Below are 20,274 nucleotides of genomic sequence, written 5' to 3'. Positions count from 1 at the left end.
AGTGAGTAAATATCAAGTAAAAAACGAAGGGAAGGGGGAGACAGTTGTAGATTTAAAAGATGTAAAAGGCTTTATTTTGATTTTCTTTTGTGCAAACTAAATATAAAAAAATGTATATGAGACTAAGAAATTTGAAAGCTGGATACTAGATGATTTTAAGAAATTTTTGGCTGGGTGCGGTGGCTCACGCTTGTAATCCCAACACTTTGGGAGGCGGAGGCGAGTGGATCAAGAGGTCAGGAGTTCGAGACCAGCCTGACCAACATGGAGAAACCCCGTCTCTACTAAAAATACAAAACTTAGCCAGGTGTGGTGGTGCATGCCTGTAATCCCAGCTACTTCGGAGGCTGAGGCAGGAGAACCGCTTGAACCCAGGAGGTGGAGGTTGCGGTGAGCTGAGATCGCACCATTGCACTCCAATCTGGGTAAGGAGAGCAAAACTCAGTCTCAAAAAAAAAAAAAAAAGCCTTGATTACATTGTTAGTAAGGACTGTGTTACGATTATAAACACATTTACTGGTTGATGTCAAATTCACTGTAATCATAGAACTAATCTTTTTACATGGGTACTTTGCCCTACTGTCTATATGATGACTTTTTTTTTTTTTTTTTTTGAGACCGAGTCTCACTCTTGTTGCCCAGGCTGAAGTGCAATGGTGCAATCTCGGCTCACCGCAACCTCCACCTCCCTAATTCAAGCAATTCTCCTGCCTCAGCCTCCCGAGTAGCTGGGATTACAGGCATGCACAACCATGCCTGGCTAATTTTGTATTTTTAGTAGAGATGGGGTTTCTCCATGTTGAGGCTGGTCTCGAACTCCTGACCTCAGGTGATCCACCTGCCTCGGCCTCCCAAAGTGCTAGGATTACAGGCGTGAGCCACCGCGCCCAGCGACGACATCTTTTTTGAGCAACTAAATTTTCAATTGTATATACTTTATTTTGTGAATACTTCTTGAATGTGCTAAAGGTTGAGCTCTATGGTAGACAGGCTGGGCACGGTGGCTCAGACCTGTAATCCCACACTTTAGGAGGCCAAGGCAGGTGGATCACGAGGTCAGGAGTTCAAGACCAGCCTGGCTAACATGGTAAGACCCCGTCTCTACTAAAAATACAAAAATTAGCTGGGGGTGGTGGCACGTGTCTGTAATCCCAGCTACTCAGGAGGCTGAGGCAGGAGGATTGCTTGAACCCGGAAGGCAGAGGTTGCAGTGAGCTGGGATTGTGCACTGCAGCTTGGGTGACAGAGCAAGACCTTGTCTCAAAAAAAAAAAAAATTATTAAGGCTGGGTGCAGTTGGCTCATGCCTGTAATCCCAGCACTTTGGGAGACCGAGATGTTGAGGATCACTTGAATTCAGGAGTTGGAGTCTGCAGTGAGCTAGGATAGCACCACTGCACTCTAGCCTGGGCGACAGAATGAGACACTGTCTCTAAAAAAAAAAAAAAAAAAATTAAAAGTTTTTCATTTTTTAGGCTGGGCGCGGTGGCTCATACCTGTAATCCCAGCACTTTGGGAGGCTGAGGTGGGCAGATCATGAGGTCAGGAGATGGAGACCATCCTGGCTAACATAGTGAAACCCTGTCTCTACTAAAAATACAAAAAAAAAAAAAAAAATTAGCTGGGCGTGGTGGCAGGCGCCTGTAGGTAGTCCCAGCTACTCAGGAGGCTGAGGCAGGAGAATGGCATGAACCTGGGAGGCGGAGCTTGCAGTGCGGAGCTTGCAGTGGGCTGAGATGGTGCCACTGCACTCCAGCCTGGGCGAGAATGTGAGACTCTTGTCTTAAAAAAAAAAAAGTTTTAAATTTTTGAAAAATTGTAAGTGTAGTTACCTTATTTAAATGAATCTTTATCTCAGATATTCATACATTAGTATTTACAGATGAAATATGATGTCTGTGCTTTGCTTTAAAATAACCCAAAAGGGGTTGGGGGAATAGAGTGGATGAAACAAAATTAAGCTTATATTGATAATCAATGAACTGAATGATGGGTACATGGGGAGTTCTTCATAGTCATATCTAATTTTTGTGGATGTTTGAAATCTTCCATAATAAAACATTTTATCTGTACCTTTTTATTTCTGCCTCTATGTGTTTTTTCCAAATGAAATCCTCCTGATGGATTTCCACTTAGAATCACACTGTTTATTATAGATTTTGCTCACTCTTCGGAACCCTATAGACTGAACAGAACCAGAAAGCCTTCGATAGAGATGGCAATGATTTCTAGTAGTAACAGCATTGTTTTCTTTTTTTCTGTTATTTTTATAAAAATATGGAACATTTCACAAATTTGCGTGTCATCCTTGCAGAGGGGCCATGCTAATCTTCTCTGTATTGTTCCAATTTTAGTATATGTGCTGCTGAGGCGAGCACAGTAACAGCACTTTTAGTCACTCCTCCAATCAAAACAAATACAGGATGAATTTTAACCACAGAACAAGATCTTTACCTAAACATCATATATATTTTTTTCCTGAAATAAAGTTAGTTTTAAAAGTTAACATAATCGTATTACTGGCACCTTTTCTGTCTACCTTTTTTTTTTTTTTTTGAGATGGAGTTTTGCTCTTGTTGCCCAGGCTGGAGTGCAATGGCGCGATCTCAGCTGACCACAACCTCTACCTCCCAGGTTCAAGTGATTCTCCTACCTCAGCCTCCCGAGTAGCTGGGATTACAGGCATGCGCCACCATGCCCAGCTAATTTTGTATTTTTAATAGAGACAGGGTTTCTCTATGTTGGTCAGGCTGGTCTCAAACTCCCAACCTCAGGTGATCCGCCCACCTCGGCCTCCCAAAGTACTGGGATTACAGGCGTAAGCCACTGCGCCTGGCTTCGCTACCATATTTAATGGGTGTGGTGGCTCACACCTGTAATGCCAGCACTTTGGAAGACCTAGGAGGGAGAATCACTTTAGGCCAGGAGTTCAAGACCAGCCTGGGCAATTAGTGAGATTCCATTTCAAAAACAAAACAAAAATAGAGACTGTCTGTGGGAAATGTTTGGTTTAAACACCATCTTCCTTGTTAAAGAGCAACTTCCTTGAACACCTCTTGGAACTGAGTTACAAGAGATTAGCCCTATTACATATGTTAGTTTCTGATAAATAGGGGAATAGCAAAGGACATTAACTAGGCATTTTGCCCTTACTGACTGGTGATGCTTGTTAGGGAGCATCAGGAAAACAGAAATTATACCAGTTAAACAAAAAATATAGGGATATTGTTAAAAAGGGTTTGTGGAATTAAGTTGACTCCCCCAAAAAAGGAAAGGTTGGACATGGTGGCTCATGCCTGTAATCCTAGCACTTTGGGAGGCTGAGTCAGGTGGATCACTTGAGCCCAGGAGTTCGAGACCAGCGTGGGCAACATTGTGAGACCTCATCTCTACAAATACAAAAATTAGCAAGGCGTGGTGGTGTGCACCTGTAGTCCCAGCTACTTGGGAGGCTGAGGTAGGAGCATCACTTGAACCCAGGAGGCAGAGGTTGCAGTGAGTCAACATCACACCACTGCACTCCAGCCTGGGTCACAGAGTGAGACCCTGTCTCAAAACAACAAAAACAATACAAAAACAAGGCCGGGTGCAGTGGCTCATGCTAGTAATCCCAGCACTTGGGAGGCTGAGGTGGGTGGATCACAAGGTCAGGAGTTCAAGACCAGCCTGGCCGAGATGGTGAAATCCCGTCTCTACTAAAAATACAAAAATTAGCTGGGCCTGGTGGCGGGCGCCTGTAATCCCAGCTAGTCGGGAGGCTGAGGCAGGGAATTGCTAACCCGGTAGGCGGAGGTTGCAGTGAGCCGAGATTGCGCCACTGTATTCCAGCCTGGGTGACAAAGCAAGACTCCCTGTCTCAAAAAAAATAAAAAATAAAAAATAAATAAATAAAAAAAAACCCCACAATACAAAAACATAAAAGGGAATACTGAGATAAGAAAACAGTTAACTGCAAGAAGTAGGTATCACCTTGTGTCCCCAACACCATTCCTGGGTACAATGATTTGCTAAAAGGACTCACAGGACTCAGCATATATTTATACTCACAGCTATGACTTATGACAGGAAAAGTATAGAAAGCAAATTAGCAAGGATAAAGGTCCATGTTAGGAATCTGGAGGAAGCCGTGAGCAAACTTTCAAGGGTCCTCTCCCAGTGAAGTCATGGAGTCACACAGGAAATGCTTAATTAGTCCAGCAAGGAGTTGTGACAACACATGTGAAATATTGCCAACCACATTAGCTCCTTAGAAACTCAAGGCTCAAGGTTTTTATGGGGGCCTGCTCACATAAGCATCCTCTCTGCCTGGTATGCACCCAAATTCCAGACTCCAAAATGGTGTTCGGCAGGAACCATATGGTTTATGCAAACAATACACTGTGCATAGGCACAGTGGGATACACTAATCAGTTCTGTGAATGATGGGAACCCTTCTGAAAACCCAGTTACCAAATGCCAGCCAAGGACAAACCTATAAGGAGGTCTTTCAAAGGACAGCAGGCAGGCCTAACACTTTTCTGCACATACCTCTAGGGGTAGGGGAACAAAAGGAAGAAGTTGGGAGTTATCATTAGAAACTTGGTGGCAGATTCTCACAATGCTGGAACCCAGATCTTTGAGGGGAGGACATTGCTTGGCTGATGCTAGTGTCTAGGAAGCATAGAAGAGACACACCCTCTATCCCCAAGCACCACAAAGCTGGTACTCAGATTTCTGCGGAGGAAGCACTGGCTGGTATTGGTGCATCTGGGAGGGTGTGATGAAGCCTTGTTTTAATTAAATCCTTCAGTACACATTTACTAAGACCTTAGGCAACTGAGCTTTAGGGATATTAAGTAACTTGCACAAACTAGAAAGCAGAGCCAGCAAGCAAATCCACATTTTCTGAATCTGAGTCAGGATGCTTTTATAATTTATATGACTTCTTGAAAAATGTAGCAGCAACCTTGTAATACTATATTAGAATTATTTTTTAAAAACAATTCAATTCAAGCTGGGCACGGTGGCTCAAGCCTGTAATCCCAGCACTTTGGGAGGCCGAGACAGGCGGATCACCAGGTCAGGAGATCGAGACCATCCTGGCTAACACGGTGAAACCCCATCTCTATTAAAAATACAAAAAATTAGCTGGGCATGGTGGCACGCGCCTGTAGTCCCAGCTACTTGGAGGCTGAGGCAGGAGAATCGCTTGAACCTGGGAGGCAGAGGTTGCAGTGAGCCGAGATCATGCCACTGCACTCCAGCCTGGCGACAGAGCAAGACTCCATTTCGAGAAAAAAAAAAAAAATCAATTCAGGCCAGGTGTGGTGGCTCACACCTGTAATCCCAGCACTTTGGGACGCTGAGGCAGGCAGATCACCTGAGGTCAGGAGTTCGAGAACAGCCTGGCCAACATGGTGAAATCCCATCTCTACTAAAAATACAAAAATTAGCCAGGCTTGGTGGCGGCCGCCTATAATCCCAGCTACTCAGGAGGCTGAGGCAGGAGAATCACTTGGACGGGAGGCGGAGGTTGCAGTGAGCCGAGATCGTGCCACTGCACTCTAGCCTGGGTGACACAGCAAGACTCCATCTCGAGGAAAAAAAAAATTCAATTCAGGCCAGGTGTGGTGGCTCACACCTGTAATCTGAGCACTTTGGGAGGCTGAGGCAGGCAGATCACCTGAGGTCAGGAGTTTGAGAACAGTCTAGCCAACATGGTGAAACCCCATCTCTACTAAAAATACAAAAATTAGCCAGGCTTGGTGGCGGGCGCCTGTAATCTCAGCTACTCAGGAGGCTGAGGCAGGAGAATCGCTTGAACCCGGGAGGCAGAGGTTGCAGTGAGCCGAGATCGTGCCACTGCACTCCAGCCTGGGTGACACAGCAAGACTCCACCTCAAAGAAAATAATAATAAAATAAAAAAATTCAATTCAAGTAAGCCAAAACTAGAAACTTCAGCAGAAGAAAATAAGATAATTACCTAGGCAGGGCCACAAAGAATGACAACATACTTAGCTTTCCAGATACAGAAATTCTTTTTTTTTTTTTTTTTTGGAGACGTCACTGAGGCTCTGTCACCCAGGCTGGAGTGCAGTGGCGCGATCTCGGCTCACTGCAAGCTCTGCTTACCGGGTTCACACCATTCTCGTGCCTCAGCCTCTGGAGTAGCTGGGACTACAGGCGCCCGCCACCACACCCGGCTATTTTTTTGTATTTTTTTAGTAGAGACAGGGTTTCACCGTGTTAGCCAGGATGGTCTCAATCTCCTGACCTCGTGATCCGCACACCTTGGCCTCCCAAAGTGCTTGGATTCAGAAATTCTTATTTCAGGGAATTCAGAGTAGATCAAGGAAACAGATTCTTCCTGTTTATATAACCAGCCTCCCAGCCAATCCTAGAATTCCTCTTTTGCAGCTTCCTGCCACATACTATGGCACTTAGCCACAAAGAACTGCTTTGAGGTCCCCTACAGACACTATGGTGTCTGTTGCCTACATTGTCCTCTTTTTCTAGAGGGTCCTGTGTCCTGTTCTCACCCCCATCTCCTCCATCATTTTTACCTCATCTATAAGACTGATCTGGTGTTACCCTATCGAGGAAATCTCACTGTAGGAGTAGATTAGAGGTTACAAGGAGTTAAGTGAAAAGGGGAAAATGGGATTATTGCTTAATGATCCCAGAGTTTCGGTTGGGGTGATAAAAAAAAAAAAGTTTGGATAGAGGTAGTGGTGATAGTCGTATTAACAGTTTGAATGTAATTAATGCCACTGAACTGTACATTTAAAATATTTAAAATGCATATTTAATATTATATATTTATATTATATATTATATAATATAAATACATATATTTATAATATATAATTATATATAATAAATATATTTATAATTATATATTTATATTATAAATATAAACATATAATATAAATATATGTAATATAAAATGCATACATATATATAATATAAAATGCACCATAGTGTCTGTAGGGGACCTCAAAGCAGTTCTTTGTGGCTAAAATGCATATTTTATATTATATATATTTATATTATATATATATTTTATATATATATATATAATATATATTATACCCATGGGCTATAGCTGGTGTGGCAGCCAGCTATAGCCCATGGGTTAGAGATTGCTGTCGCATTACAGATTATGGCCTGGGTGTTTACTTACCTCTTTCTGCACTCACCTGAGGATTCCTGAGACCACATATGTTAATGATAATCTAATAGCCAGATATCCCCACTTGTTATTCTTGCCATCTAAATTAAAAGCCCCTCCAATAATCATTCTCCCGTTTATCTTCATTACTATACAGCTCACTGCTTCCTTTCCACTAACTTTTTTCTCTCAAACCTTTCCTTTGTGCCTTCTGGAACCCCTAATCTGTGATTCATAAACTTCCCAAATCCTCAAAATACATCTTTTGTTATAAGCATTTTTTCCCTCTGATTTCTCCTTTTATATTTCAGTTGGGGCATTAATTGATATTTTTCAAAATTACCTGCGTGATCAGATTCTATTCTCTACGAATTTTATTTCAGGAGAGTGGAGGGGATCGCGTGTCTTACAGGGTTCAGAACAATTTCCTTGGCTGAGTCGTGGCACCCTGTGAAGCTGCCCTGTGTTTCCTCTCTCATACGAGGCTGCTTATTCTTTCTCAACCATAGGCACATTTTCACACTGGGGTGAGTAGCGGGGGTGACAGGTCACACATGCTGTTGAATATTTGGATATGTTGCTTTCTTCTGACCATAGAACACTGGAGACCTGTCTGCCTTCTCCCAGAATTCAAACATAGCTGAGAAAAAAGGCTTTGAGATGTCACACTTCTCAAAGTTGGCCATCTGTAGAGAATTATCAGCACTTGGGCTCCACTTCAAACCTACTCAATCAATCTCTGGAGTTTGGGCCCACAACCTATAATTTTAAGAAGCTCCTCAGGGGATGCCCTTAGAGTTTGAGAATCACTGCGTTAGTGGGGGGGAAAGGAGGTTCAAACACACACACACACACACACACACACACACAGTGCATGCTGCACGCTTCCTCCAACCCCACTTGCACACTTAGAGGCTCCTGGAGAGGCATAGCCATTGATAAACTGCCATAAAGAAAACAGTACATTCAAAATTATTTTCAATTAATCACCATTCCAAGAAAGAAAGGGGTGTTTGGCCAGGCGCAGTGGCCCATGTCTGTAATCCCAGTGGATCACGAGGTCAGGAGATCGAGACCATCCCGGCCAACACGGTGAAAAGTCATCTCCACTAAAAATACAAAAATCAGCTGGGTGTGGTGGTGCGCGCCTATAGTCCCAGCTACTCAGGAGGCTGAGGCAAGAGAATCGCTTGAACCTGGGAGGCAGAGGTTGCAGTGAGCCAAGGTCGTGCTACTGCACTCCAGCCTGGGTGACAGAGTGAAACTCCATCTCAAAAAAATAAAAAAAGGGGGTGTTTCATAACCCTTGCTACCCAAGTACTTCAAGGCCAAGAGAACAGGACTAATGTCTCCTTCACTCTTCACTACTTCTCTCGGATCATAATTTACCCACCTTACCAAAACTTTTTTTTTTTTTGAGACAGAGTCTCGCTCTGTCGCCCAGGCTGGAGTGTAGTGGCACAATCTCAGCTCACTGCAAGCTCCACCTCCGAGGTTCACGCCATTCTCCTGCCTCAGCCTCCTGAGTAGCTGGTACTACAGGCGCCTGCCACCACAGCCGGCTAATTTTTTGTATTTTTAGCAAAGACGGGGTTTCACCGTGTTAGCCAGGATGGTCTCGATCTCCTGACCTTGTGATCTGCCCTCCTTGTATTCCCAGAGTGCTGGGATTACAGGCGTGAGCCACCACTCCCAGCTTTTTTTTTTTTTTTTTTTTTTCCCCAGAGGGAGTTTCACCCTTGTCACGCAGGCTGGAGTGCAATGGCCTGATCTCAGCTCACTGCAACCTCTGCCTCCTGTGTTCAAGTGATTCTCCCGCCTCAGCCTCCCCAGTAGCTGGGATTACAGGTGCCCGCCACCATGTCCAGCTAATTTTTTTATTTTTAGTAGAAACGGGGTTTAGCCATGTAGGCCAGGCTGGTCTCAAACTCCTGACCTCAAGTGATCTGCCTGCCTCGGCCTCCCAAAGTGCTCGGATTACAGGTGTGAGCCACCGCACCTGGCTGCAAAATTCTTTTTTTAAAAAACTTCTTTTTGTTTGTTTTTAAGAGAGATGGGGGTCTCACAATGTTGCCCAGGCTGGTCTCAAACTCCTAGGCTCAAGTGATCCTCCTGCCTTGGCCCTCCAATGTGCTGGGATTACGGGCATGAGCCACCATGCTTGGCTAGATTCTTGCAAACTTCCTGCATGCAGATCTTCCTCTCAGAGTTGGCTTCAAAGGCAACCCAACCTGTGACAACTAGGATCCAAGAGTTCTCCGAGCAGGTTAAAAAAATGTGATTTTTAGATCTGGATTACCTGCTATCTAGCCAGCAACGAGGACTCTCTCACTGGTGGTAGGTGAAACATTAGTAGCTTCTACTAAGATACTGGAGAAAGAAAATGAAAGGTTGAGAGTGATTAATCCCCAGTGTAGGTTAAATGTGAAAGCTGAAGGGCATCCTTGGCAGTATATAAAGAGTCTCATCTCTGGCTGCCAGAGAGTAGAAAAAGCTGAGGGTCAGGACAAGGACTTAACATATATATATTTGATTCCTTTAAAAATAATTTGCTGGGCATAGTAGCTCACACCTGTAATCCCAGGACTTTGGGAGACTGATGCAGGTGGATTGCTTGAGCCCAGGAGTTCAAGACCAACCTGGGCAACATAATGAGACGCTGTCCCTAATTCAAATATTGTTTAAATTTTTTATTTTTAATTTAATTAATTAATTAATTAATTTATTTATTTTGAGACTGAGTCTTGCTCTGTCGCCCAGGCTGGAGTGCAGTGGCGTGCTCCCGGCTCACTGCAACCTCCACCTCCCAGGTTCAAGCAATTCTTGTACCTCAATCTCTCGAATAGCTGGGATTACAGGCACCTGCCACCACGCCTGGCTAATTTTTGTATTTTTAGTAGAGACATGGTTTCACCATGTTGGCCAGGCTAGTCTTGAACTCCTGACCTCAAGTCATCCGCCCACCTTGGCCTCCCAAAGTGCTGGGATTACAGGTGGGAGCCACGGCGCCTGACCTGATTTTTATTTTATTTTATTATTTTATTTTTTTGAGATGGAGTTTTGCTCTTGTTGCCCAGGCTGGAGTGCAATGCTGCCATCTTGGCTCACTGCACCCTCTGCCTCCCAGGTTTAAGCAATTCTCCTGCCTCAGCCTCCCGAGTAGCTGGGATTACAGGCATGTGCCACCATACCCGGCTAATTTAGTATTTTTAGTAGAGATGGGGTTTCTCCATGTTGGTCAGGCTGGTCTTGAACTCCCAGCCTCAGGCGATCCACCCACCTCGGCCTCCCAAAGTGCTGGGATTACAGGCGTCAGCCACCGCTCCAGGACTGATTTTTATTTTGAGACAAAGTCTCATTATGTTGCCCAGGTTGGTCTCGAACTCCTGGTCTCAAGCAATCCCTGCACCTCAGCCTCCCAAACTGTTGGGATTATAGATGTGAGCCACCACACCCCACCTAGGAATTAGTATTAAGAGTAGCATGGCCCTAGGCTGGGCGCAATGGCTCATGCCTGTAATCCTAGCACTTTGGGAGGCCGAGGTGGTTGAATCACGAAGAAAGGAGTTCAAGACCAGCCTGGCCAATATGGTGAAACCCCGTCTCTACTAAAAATACAGAAATTAGCTGGGAGTGGTGGCATGCACCTGTTAGTCCCGGCTACTTGGGAGGCCGAGCCAGGAGAATCACTTGAACCCATGAGGCAGAGGTTGCAGCGAGCCAAGGTCGTGCCACTGCACTCTAACCTGGGGAACAGAGCAAGACTCCGTCTCAAAAAAAAAAACAGAAAGAAAAAGAATCACTATTACTGCTTTTTCCGTTTGCCTCTGACTTCTCTGATACAGCTCAGCTTGGTACTGTCATTGATGTGGCTATCTTTTACAGACCTTAGGTGAAAGCGGCAGATGCAGTGACAGAGAGGAGCTCCATGATAGCAATGGGATGATGAGGTCCCATCACTACTTGCCCTCCTTAAGTAGTGTCAGTTTGGACCCTGTTTCCTACTTTGGTGATGCTTAACTGTCAGCAGCAAGGTGGGCACAATTATCACAATTAGCATGTCAGAATGGTTGACCTGCAGAAATATATGATTCATACAACTGGGTATCCTTAGAGGCAAGATTGATGGGCAGCCTACAAGGGTACTGCTCAATCTGTGCAACCAAGAGAAATAAAAGATGAATCATCAGGAGGCTGAAGGCACTTGTCCCAATTAAAAAATTAAAGTGATCTTCAGCTAGTTTCCAGACCTGAGGTAGTTTTCAGACCTAGAAATTTGAGTTCAGGTCATCTAATTGAAGGAGAAGCTAGGTCCCCAGGAAGGACTGTGTAACACCACACCACAGTATTTGTTTTGTTTTCCTTTTTTTGTTATTGTTAGTATTTGTTAATGATCCCTTAATACTTCTCCAAAGGGACCTATCATTTGCTCTGTTAACTATACACTGGGAAAAGTGAAATAACCAAATATTTTAAGACCTGTGGGACACAAGGTCCAAATCAACATTGTTATCCAAAGTGTCATAATATCCTATTAGAGTGGGTGTATGTAGGGGCCAGGTCACACATGAAGTTCTGACCCAGGTTTGGCTCATAGTGGCAAGGACCCACCACATCTTATTTCCCAAGTTCTCGAAGTTGGTTAAGGGGCTCCTGCCTGTAATCCCAGCACTTTGAGAGGCCCAGGTGGGAAGATCGCTTGAGGCTAGGTGTTCGAGATTAGCCTGGGCAATATAGCAAGACCCTGTCTCTACAAAAAATGTAAAAAGTACGCAGGTGAGATGGCTCACGCCTGTAATCCCAGCACTTTGGGAGGCCAATGTGGGTGGGTCACTTGAGGCCAGGAGTTCAAGACCAGCTTGGCCAATATGGCAAAGCCCTGTCTCTACTGAAAATAAAAAATTAGCTGGGTGTAGTGGCACACATCTGTGGTCCCAGCTACTAGGGAGGCAGAGGTTACAGTGAGCTGAGATTACGCCACTGCACTCCAGCTTGGGTGAAAGAGTAAGACTCTGTCTCAAAAAAAAAAAAATTAAAAAGTAGCTGGGCATGGTGGTGTGCACCTGTAATCTTAGCTACTCAGGAGGCTGAGTTGGGAGGATCACCAGAGCCCAGGAGTTTGAGGCTGGAGTGAGCCACTGCACTACAGCTGGGGCAACAGAGCAAGACCCCATTTCTAAAAACAAAGCAAAACTAAACTAAACTAAAGTGGGCCTGTGGGATAAGAACTATCACATTGGGATTTATTAGGGAAACTGGCTCCTGCAATTTTGGAGACTAAGTCCCTTGACAGGCCATCTGCAAACTGGAGGCCCTGAGATGCTGGTAGCTCGGTCCAAGTCCCAAGGTTTAGAATCAGCGAACACAATGATGTAACTCAGTCCAAGGACAAAGGCCTGAGAACCAGGAGGAAGGGGTGGGGATAGCGTGCTGCTGGTGTAAATCCAGGATTCCAAAGGCTGAGCAGCTTGGGGTTGTTGTCCAAAAACAACAATAGAGGAAGACTGGATGTAGCCAGCCTTCGCACATAAACTGACATTTTCACCTTTTCTCTGCTTCTGTTCTTCCTGGGGTCCCCAGCAGACTGGATGTTACCTGGCCACACAGAGGGCGGATCTTCCCCACCTAGCCCACTTGTACTCACACGCTAATCTCTGGAAACACCCATACAGACACACCACAAAATAGCTTTACCAGGTTTCTAGGTATTCCTTAATCCAGTCAAGTTGACGCTTAAAATTAACCATCACTTTTTTTTTTTTTTTTTGAGACGGAGTCTCGCTCTATTGCTCAGGCTGGAGTGCAGTGGCATGATCTCCACTCACTGCAACCTCCGCCTCCTGGGTTCAAGCGATTCTCTTGCCTCAGCCTCCTGAGTAGCTGGGATTATAGGCACATGCCACCATGCCCGGCTAATTTTTGTATTTTTAGTAGAGACAGGGTTTCACCGTGTTGGTCAGGCTAGTTTTGAACTCCTGACCTTGTGATCCACCTGCCTCAGCCTCCCGAAGTGCTGGAATTACAGGCATGAGCCACCACGCCTGGCCAAAAATTTTAATTTATCAAATTTATTCTTTTACGGATGCTAATAAAAATCTGTGGTGGCTCATGCCTGTAATCCCAGCACTTTGGGAGTCCGAGGCAGGAGGACTGCTTGAGGCCAAGAGTTTGACACCAGCCTGGGGAATATAGTAAGATCTCATTCTACAAAAAATAAAAATTACCTGGGTATGGTGGCCCATGTTGGTGGTACTAGCTACTCTGGAGACTGAGGCAGGAGAGTCTCTTGAACCTTAAGGTCGAAGTTAGGGTCAGCTGTGATCGCACCACTGCCCTCCAGCTTGGGCAACAAACCAAGACTCTATGGTTTGTGTCACCTGATCCGAAGGAGGGAGGGAGTTTGGTGAGAGGGAAAGAGGGAGCAAGGCTGCAGGTCAGGAGTCACCAGGGACAGGTTATCTAAGCTCTCAGTCCAGTGCCATTGTCCATATATCTCCCACCTACCCCTAGCCTCGGGAAAATGGCTTCTCACTTTACCGAAAGTAGATATGGGGTCTTCCTGCAAGAGGAATATACCCATACCATTTCCCTCTCTTCAAACGACCATACTGACCCATGGTATGGTTAGTATTTGGGTTGCAGGTTTATCACATAGCGAGGTACTCCTTTCTTTGTGATGGCTCTAACCTTGATAACTACCTGTTTTCCTGGGCTGCTTCCAGGACCCATCTTTCTGAGCCTTTCTTTCTTTTTCATCGTCGAAGTCCAAGACCAGTGTGACAGTACAAGGTTATATTATAATTGATGCCTAGGAAAACAGACTGCCGTATTCTGATCTATTAAAATTCCTGATTTAGAATACCGTGTAGGATTTAAGAGAAACATCTAATGAATGTTAATAATGACGATGAGTGGTTTCCTAATAACCCATAAAGTAAAAGGCTTTCAAAGGGTGGCAAGATTCTCATTGTGCAACTCAGTAACGATTTGTGAGGCTCAACGAAATTCCTACCCGAAGTATTTGCAATTATTAAACAGAAAGAATGAAAAATGACCTTGAATTACAGGGCGAAAGATGAGACTCTTAAGACTGTCTTCGTAACTAAGCACTGTAAAGACTGAGACAGCTGCAAGGGAAAGTTTTCCTCGAGCTCTTCCGGTGAATTTTGGGAAAAGGGATTGAATGTCTGAGGTCTCTTCCAGCTCTGAAACCGCAGTGTTTCGTACAGTGTTCATTTTTTTTTTTTTTTTTTTTTTTTTTTATGGAAGGGGTCTCGGGGTCTTGCTCTGTCGCCCGGTCTGGAGGCTTAAGTACAGTGGCGCGACACGATTATGGCTCACGGCTGCCTCGAACTCCTGGGCTCAAGCGATGCTCCCGCCTCAGCCTCCAGAGTTGCTGGGACTCAGTGTCTGTTCTTTTTTTTTTTTTTTTTTTTTTTTGAGACGGAGTCTTTCTCTGTCCCCCAGGCTGGAGTGCAGTGGCGCGATCTCGGCTCACCACAACCTCCACCTCCTGGGTTCACGCCATTCTCCTGCCTCAGCCTCCCGAGTAGCTGGGACCACAGGCGCCCGCCAACACGCCCGGCTAATTTTTTGTATTTTTTAGTAGAGACGGGGTTTCACTGTGTTAGCCAGGATGGTCTCGATCTCCTGACCTCGTGATCCACCCGCCTCGGCCTCCCAAAGTGCTGGGATTACAGGCTTGAGCCACCGCGCCCGGCCCTCAGTGTCTGTTCTTAACTCCCCTCGTAGAATCGACTTTCCTCCAGGGCAAAGTTACTCACTTAAGGACCTTACGGCTCAGCTCGGGTATTTCCTGGATCACCACGCAGGCGGCTTCAGGGCCCAACCGTGTCTCCTCCCCCACCCACAATGCACCTCGCGGTTCCCTCTAGGTGGCAGCTCTGTCACGTGTCACCCGACGGAGCGCGCTCCCGTTTGGCGCACGCGCAGAGTGCAGACCTCAGCTATTTTTCTCCGTGACGGCGGCGACGAGCGGAAGTTCTTGGGAGCGCCAGTTCCGTCTGTGTGTTCGAGTGGACAAAATGGCGAAGATCGCCAAGACTCACGAAGGTAAGCGGTCTTTCCGGGCTTACGTGTTTTCTTCGTTGCTAGCCTAATAAAAGCCTTTCTTCCTAGGATTCTGCCTTTTCCTATGGTTTCTTTCGTAGGAGCCGAGCCCGCGTTTCGGGGCCAAGGGTCGTCTCCGCCGCGCCAGCGGCGCAGGCCACTGCCCCGCGTAATGGCGTCCTCCTCTTACACCCCCGACAGGCGCTTTGTTCAGTGTTTGGGACCTGCTACTTCAGAGTAGCTTCTCTTTGACCAGAGGGCCTCGTTTAAGCGGCTTCCTCGGTAGGATTCGTGGGCAAGGGATCGGGGAAGCGGGCGTGGGGACAGGGTCGCCTCTCGACACTGTCGTCCGCATAGTTCGTGCAGAAGAGGGTCAGAAAAGCACTGAAATACGGCAGCCGCTTTTCCGGCAGACTGAATCGAATTTGGTTAAACCTAGATTCCGTTACTCCTACCCTTGTGTGTCTTCAAGCGTCAGTTACTTTCTTATTTTTCTTGCACAAAACGATTTGGGGATAAAATCTGGTAGTTGTTTTCCCTCCCTTAGTCACTTTTAGTATAATATTGATCTTTTTCTTTGGAGACTGGTTATTGGAGGAGCAGATGGAAGAGGAAAAGATAAATTACTTTCATTAATGGCCGAAGCTTTCAAGCTAGTTGATCGTTTTATGGAATACAGAGTGTGCAAATTAGGAAAACGTTGGGAATAGACGAGTTCATTAGGAAGTATGCAGAGATGACAGAAAATGGGATCACTTTTCAGAAAAGACGAGGCATGAGAAGTTGGAACTGCATTCTTTGATTTCTGACTTGGAATCCGAGATGTTCACTGAGAACGAGACTTCTAAGTCACTTTTGTTTCATATATTCTTTCTGGGTATTTGGATCGGTATTAGTCTGTGAGAGGTAACAGACTGAGGCCATCCAAAATTTTACGGTCTGATAGGGGAAACAGATGTGTATGTCCTCATTCTCTCATGAGGCCAAATGCATGCTTAAGTAGAAGAACAAGCAGCATGTTCTGGGAACCTGGATAACCGAATGATTATGCTTAGGGTTATTTCACTGAGGAGGTTACATGTCCCTGTTTTAAAAGGATCAGTCAGTTTTAAATCGGGAAGGACATCTGAGCCTGAGAACATCTCGTAACAAGGTATTGAGTCGTGAAAGGTGTGTTTGAGTAGTAGTCCACTGTAGCAGGAACAGAGGGTGCAAGGAGAGAAGAAATAAATGAATCTGGAAAGGTTGGATTAGGACCAGAATATGAATGGCTTTGAATAGCTGGGTCACCCAGAGGACCTGAAGTCCAGCTTTCTGCTATTTATCAAACATGCTAATGAATTGGCAATGACTTTAATATTAGTATACTATTTTAGGTATTTAGGATTTAAATGCTCTCTTAGTATTCTTAGGCCTTATTATTTTGTCCTTAGACTATCTCAAATATAACCTTTTGCAAATTAAGTAGAAAATACAAAGATGTGCTGTTTTTGTTCATTCAGGAGGTTATTCATTTGGGGATATTGATAGTATAGCTTTGATACTTATTTATTGGTAACTTCAGTATAAGATGCCCTCAGACAGGAAAATCAAAATTCTGATCAGTTTTCCTGAATTTTTTAGAAATCCAGCTAAAAGCTTTGGTCTATTGCTATTCATTGGCCAAACTTGTTATTTTTGAGATTATTCTGTAAGTGTGAATTAAGTGATGCCATAAGAAAATAGCAGAACATTCAATACTTGAGCACTGTCTGTGCCCATCCCTATGGGATGTAAGTCAGGGGATGATAAATGTTTAGTAGAAATACACATAATACTGACATAGCTTGTTGCTTCCTTCCTAATGGAACTCTAGTTCTTCATGGTCCATCACTGTTTTCTCTTGTTAAGCCATTTTTGATAAACTGAAGCAGAATTAATGCTTTTTGGGGCAGTGCCACTATAGCACTCAGTATAAATGTTATGTTGCTTAGAATAGTCTATTGTGTTAAGATTTTCTCTTCTACTTAGCTCCAAGATTGAGATAAACTGATAACTATTTATTTATTTATTTTGCTGTCATATTCCTTTCAAAAATTTCTTTTTTTATTTTTTATTTTTATTTTTGAGATAAAGTCTTGTTCTGTTGCCCAGGCTGAAGTGCAGTGGTGCAATCTCGGCTTACAGCAACCTCTGCCTTTTAGGTTCAAGCGATTCTCCTGCTTCAGCCTCCCGAGTACTGGTATCACAGGCATGTGCCACCACACTCGACTAATTTTTGTATTTTTAGAGACAGGGTTTCGCCATGTTGGCCAGGCTGGTCTCAAACTCCTGACCACAAGTGATCCTCCCACCTTGGCCTCCCAAAGTGCTGGGATTACTGGCATGAGCCACCATGCCTGAACCCTTTCAAACATTTCTATTAGGATCAGGCCTCACATCCTCTTTAACCAATCTGATTATATTTTACCCTGGCCAATGTGGCTTATGCTTTCCAGGATGGAAATATAAAAAGAACTGGACTTACTCAAATCAGATAAAATCTTTTAGATCTTTCCGCATATTAAATTATGTCAGGTGTATGGTTATGAATATGCATAATCTTGCCATCCAGCAGTTCTTCAGATACTGCTGACTTTGGCAAACAAACAGGGAACACACATTCTTCTCTGTTTTGTAAGGGGAAAATGGTTTAACCAAAAATCCTATATATCAGCTTGTTTTGCCACTAATCCTTTGAATTAGATTTTTTTGAGACATCACAAAGCTGAAAAAGTTTTTTCCCTAATTCTTTGCTTGATAAATGGCTGGAATAGTTATAGTTTTGTTATTGTGTATCTTGCTGATATATATATTTTTTCCTGTGTTTATTTTTGAGAACGGGTCTTGCCCTGTTGCCCAGGTTGGAGTGCAGTGGCGTGATTATAGCTTACTTAACCTACAACTGCTGGGCTCAAGTGATCCTCCCATTTCAGCCTCCTGAGTAGCTACAACTACAGACGTGTGCCACCATGCCTAGCTAATTTTTACAATTTTTTTTTAGAGATGGGGTCTCACTATGTCACCCAGGCTGATCTCGAACTCCTGGGCTCAAGCAGTCCTCCTGCCTTGGCCTCCCACCGTGCTAGGATTACAGGTGTGAGCCACGATGCCTGGCCTTGAAATTTTTTTTAATAGAATTAATCATTTAGGAATCAATTTATCAGTATTGTTTGTAGTGTTCAGTAAAATGATTTATATTATAGTTAGTTGTCCTATTGGAGTTTTGTTTAATGAAAAAGTTGAGGGTTGGGATTCAGAATATACTTCCTGTTTTTTGTGATGTCTTTTAGAAGTCTTGTGTTTGGGAAATACTTGTTCACCAGTTACATCTGGCTAAAGGAGAGTAGATATCACTTAGGGACCAGACTGAAAGGTATAGGTGAGAGATTAACATCTGAGGGCAGTATCTCTGTAACATGTAGTGAGCAGTAATTAGAACACTGAAAATAATCCAGATGAAAAATGAAAAATAAAAATCAAGGAGGAAGAAGTGCTACAAGTTGGGTTTAGCAGGATCTAAGGCTTAGAAAGAAGAAAAGGGCTGGGCACGGTGTCTCACACCTATAATCCCAGCACTTCGGGAGGCTGAGGTGGGCAGATCACCCAAGGTCAGGAGTTCCAGACCAGCCTGGCCAACATGGTGAAACTCCCTCTCTACTAAAAGTACAAAAAAATTAACCGAGCATGGTGGTGTGCGCCTGTGATCCCAGCTCCTCAGGAGGCTGAGGCAGGAGAATCGCTTGAACCTAGGAGGCGGAGGTTGTAGTGAGCTGAGATCATGCCACTGCACTCCAGCCTGGGCGACTGAGTGAAACTCTGTCTGAAAAAAAAAAAAAAAAAAAAAAAAAAGAAGAAGAAAAAGCACAGGAGGGGAAATCAGAGGGACAGAATTGGTGGGGAGCAGCTAAATAGTTGTATCAGATGTGATCTTCTGCTATCAGTGATATGAATTGTTTTTCTCAAGAGTTTGATACATAGGTCTGAGTTTTAAAAATACAGGAGGCCAGGGGTTGCTCACTAATATAATCCTAGCATTTTGGAAAGTCAAGACAGGAGGATTGCTTGAGACTGCAAACATACAGAAAAGTAGAGAGCGGCTGGCGCTGTACTCGAGCCTGGGCAACAGAGCAGGACTCTGTCTCAAAAAAACAAAACAACAGGCCAGGCACGGTGTGTGAAGACAGGTTTTAATAACACTAGGGTAGGCTGGGCACGGTGGCTTATGCCTGTAATCCCAGCACTTTGGGAGGCCGATGTGGATGGATCACCAGAGGTCAGGAGTTTGAGACCAGCTTGACCAACATGGTGAAACCCCGTCTCTACTAAAAATACAAAAATTAGCTGGGCTTGGTGGTGCGTGCCTGTAATCCCACCTGCTTGGGAGGCTCAGGCAGGAGAATCTCTTGAACCAGGAGGTGGAGGTTGCAGTGAGCCGAGGTCGTGCCACTGCACTTCAGCCTGGGCAACAGAGTGAGACTTCGTCTCAAAACAAAATAACAAAAAAGTACCATGAGTAGTAAAATGAACCCCTCATATACTTATCACCTAGCTTCAACAGTTACAAGCTTAGGCCAACTTTGTTTAATTTGTACACTGGTCCTTTCTACTCTTCTCATTATTTTGAAGCAGATCTTAGACATACCACTTTATCCATAAATATTTCAGGGTGTATTTCTATGTAAGGACTTAAGATAATACCACGATTACACCTAAAATTAAAATAATAAAATATCTAGTCAGTGTTCTGTTTTACCCATTCTTTTAAACTTTGTTTTTCAGTTTCAGTCAGCTTCCAAGAAAACTGGTAACATTTTGATTGGTTGGTTTCTTTTATATCTTTTTCATTTCACAGTACATTGTGATTGAATGATTTATCTCTTTTTTTTTGAGACGGAGTTTTGCTCTTGTTGCCCAGGTTGGAGTGCAATGGCACGATCTCGGCTCACGGCAACCTCCGCCTCCCGGGTTCAAGCGATTCTCCTGCCTCAGCCCCCCGAGAAGCTGGGATTACAGGCATACACCACCACGCCTGG

General features: G+C 44.5%; 1 protein-coding gene, 1 long non-coding RNA gene and 1 other non-coding gene across 6 annotated transcripts in view; 1 reads left to right on the top strand and 2 right to left on the bottom strand.

The window, feature by feature from the left end:
• LOC134737363 (uncharacterized) lies at nt 1-19,065 on the bottom strand. The gene is made up of 3 exons (XR_010122197.1): nt 19,032-19,065; nt 13,850-18,090; nt 1-421 (listed from the first exon to the last, which is right to left on the bottom strand). It is a non-coding gene; the product is annotated as an uncharacterized lncRNA (long non-coding RNA).
• LOC129489111 (U6 spliceosomal RNA) lies at nt 2,271-2,377 on the bottom strand. The gene has a single exon (XR_008659905.1). It is a non-coding gene; the product is annotated as a U6 spliceosomal RNA (small nuclear RNA).
• Nucleotides 15,131-20,274, top strand: part of SF3B1 (splicing factor 3b subunit 1) — a 45,143-nt gene continuing 39,999 nt past the window's right edge. For all 4 annotated transcript variants that reach the window (XR_010122195.1, XR_008659625.2, XM_055290107.2 and 1 more), the window contains exon 1: nt 15,131-15,223. Coding sequence is in view for 2 of the 4 variants with exons in the window: in XM_055290107.2 (XP_055146082.1) it covers nt 15,196-15,223 (28 nt within the window). In the remaining 2 variants the exon portion in view is untranslated. The remainder of the gene's footprint in view (nt 15,224-20,274) is intronic.

This window comes from Symphalangus syndactylus, chromosome 8 (assembly GCF_028878055.3).
Source record: "Symphalangus syndactylus isolate Jambi chromosome 8, NHGRI_mSymSyn1-v2.1_pri, whole genome shotgun sequence".
Classification (NCBI taxonomy): Eukaryota; Metazoa; Chordata; class Mammalia; order Primates; family Hylobatidae; genus Symphalangus; species Symphalangus syndactylus.
This window is presented reverse-complemented; position numbering and strand designations above follow the sequence as displayed.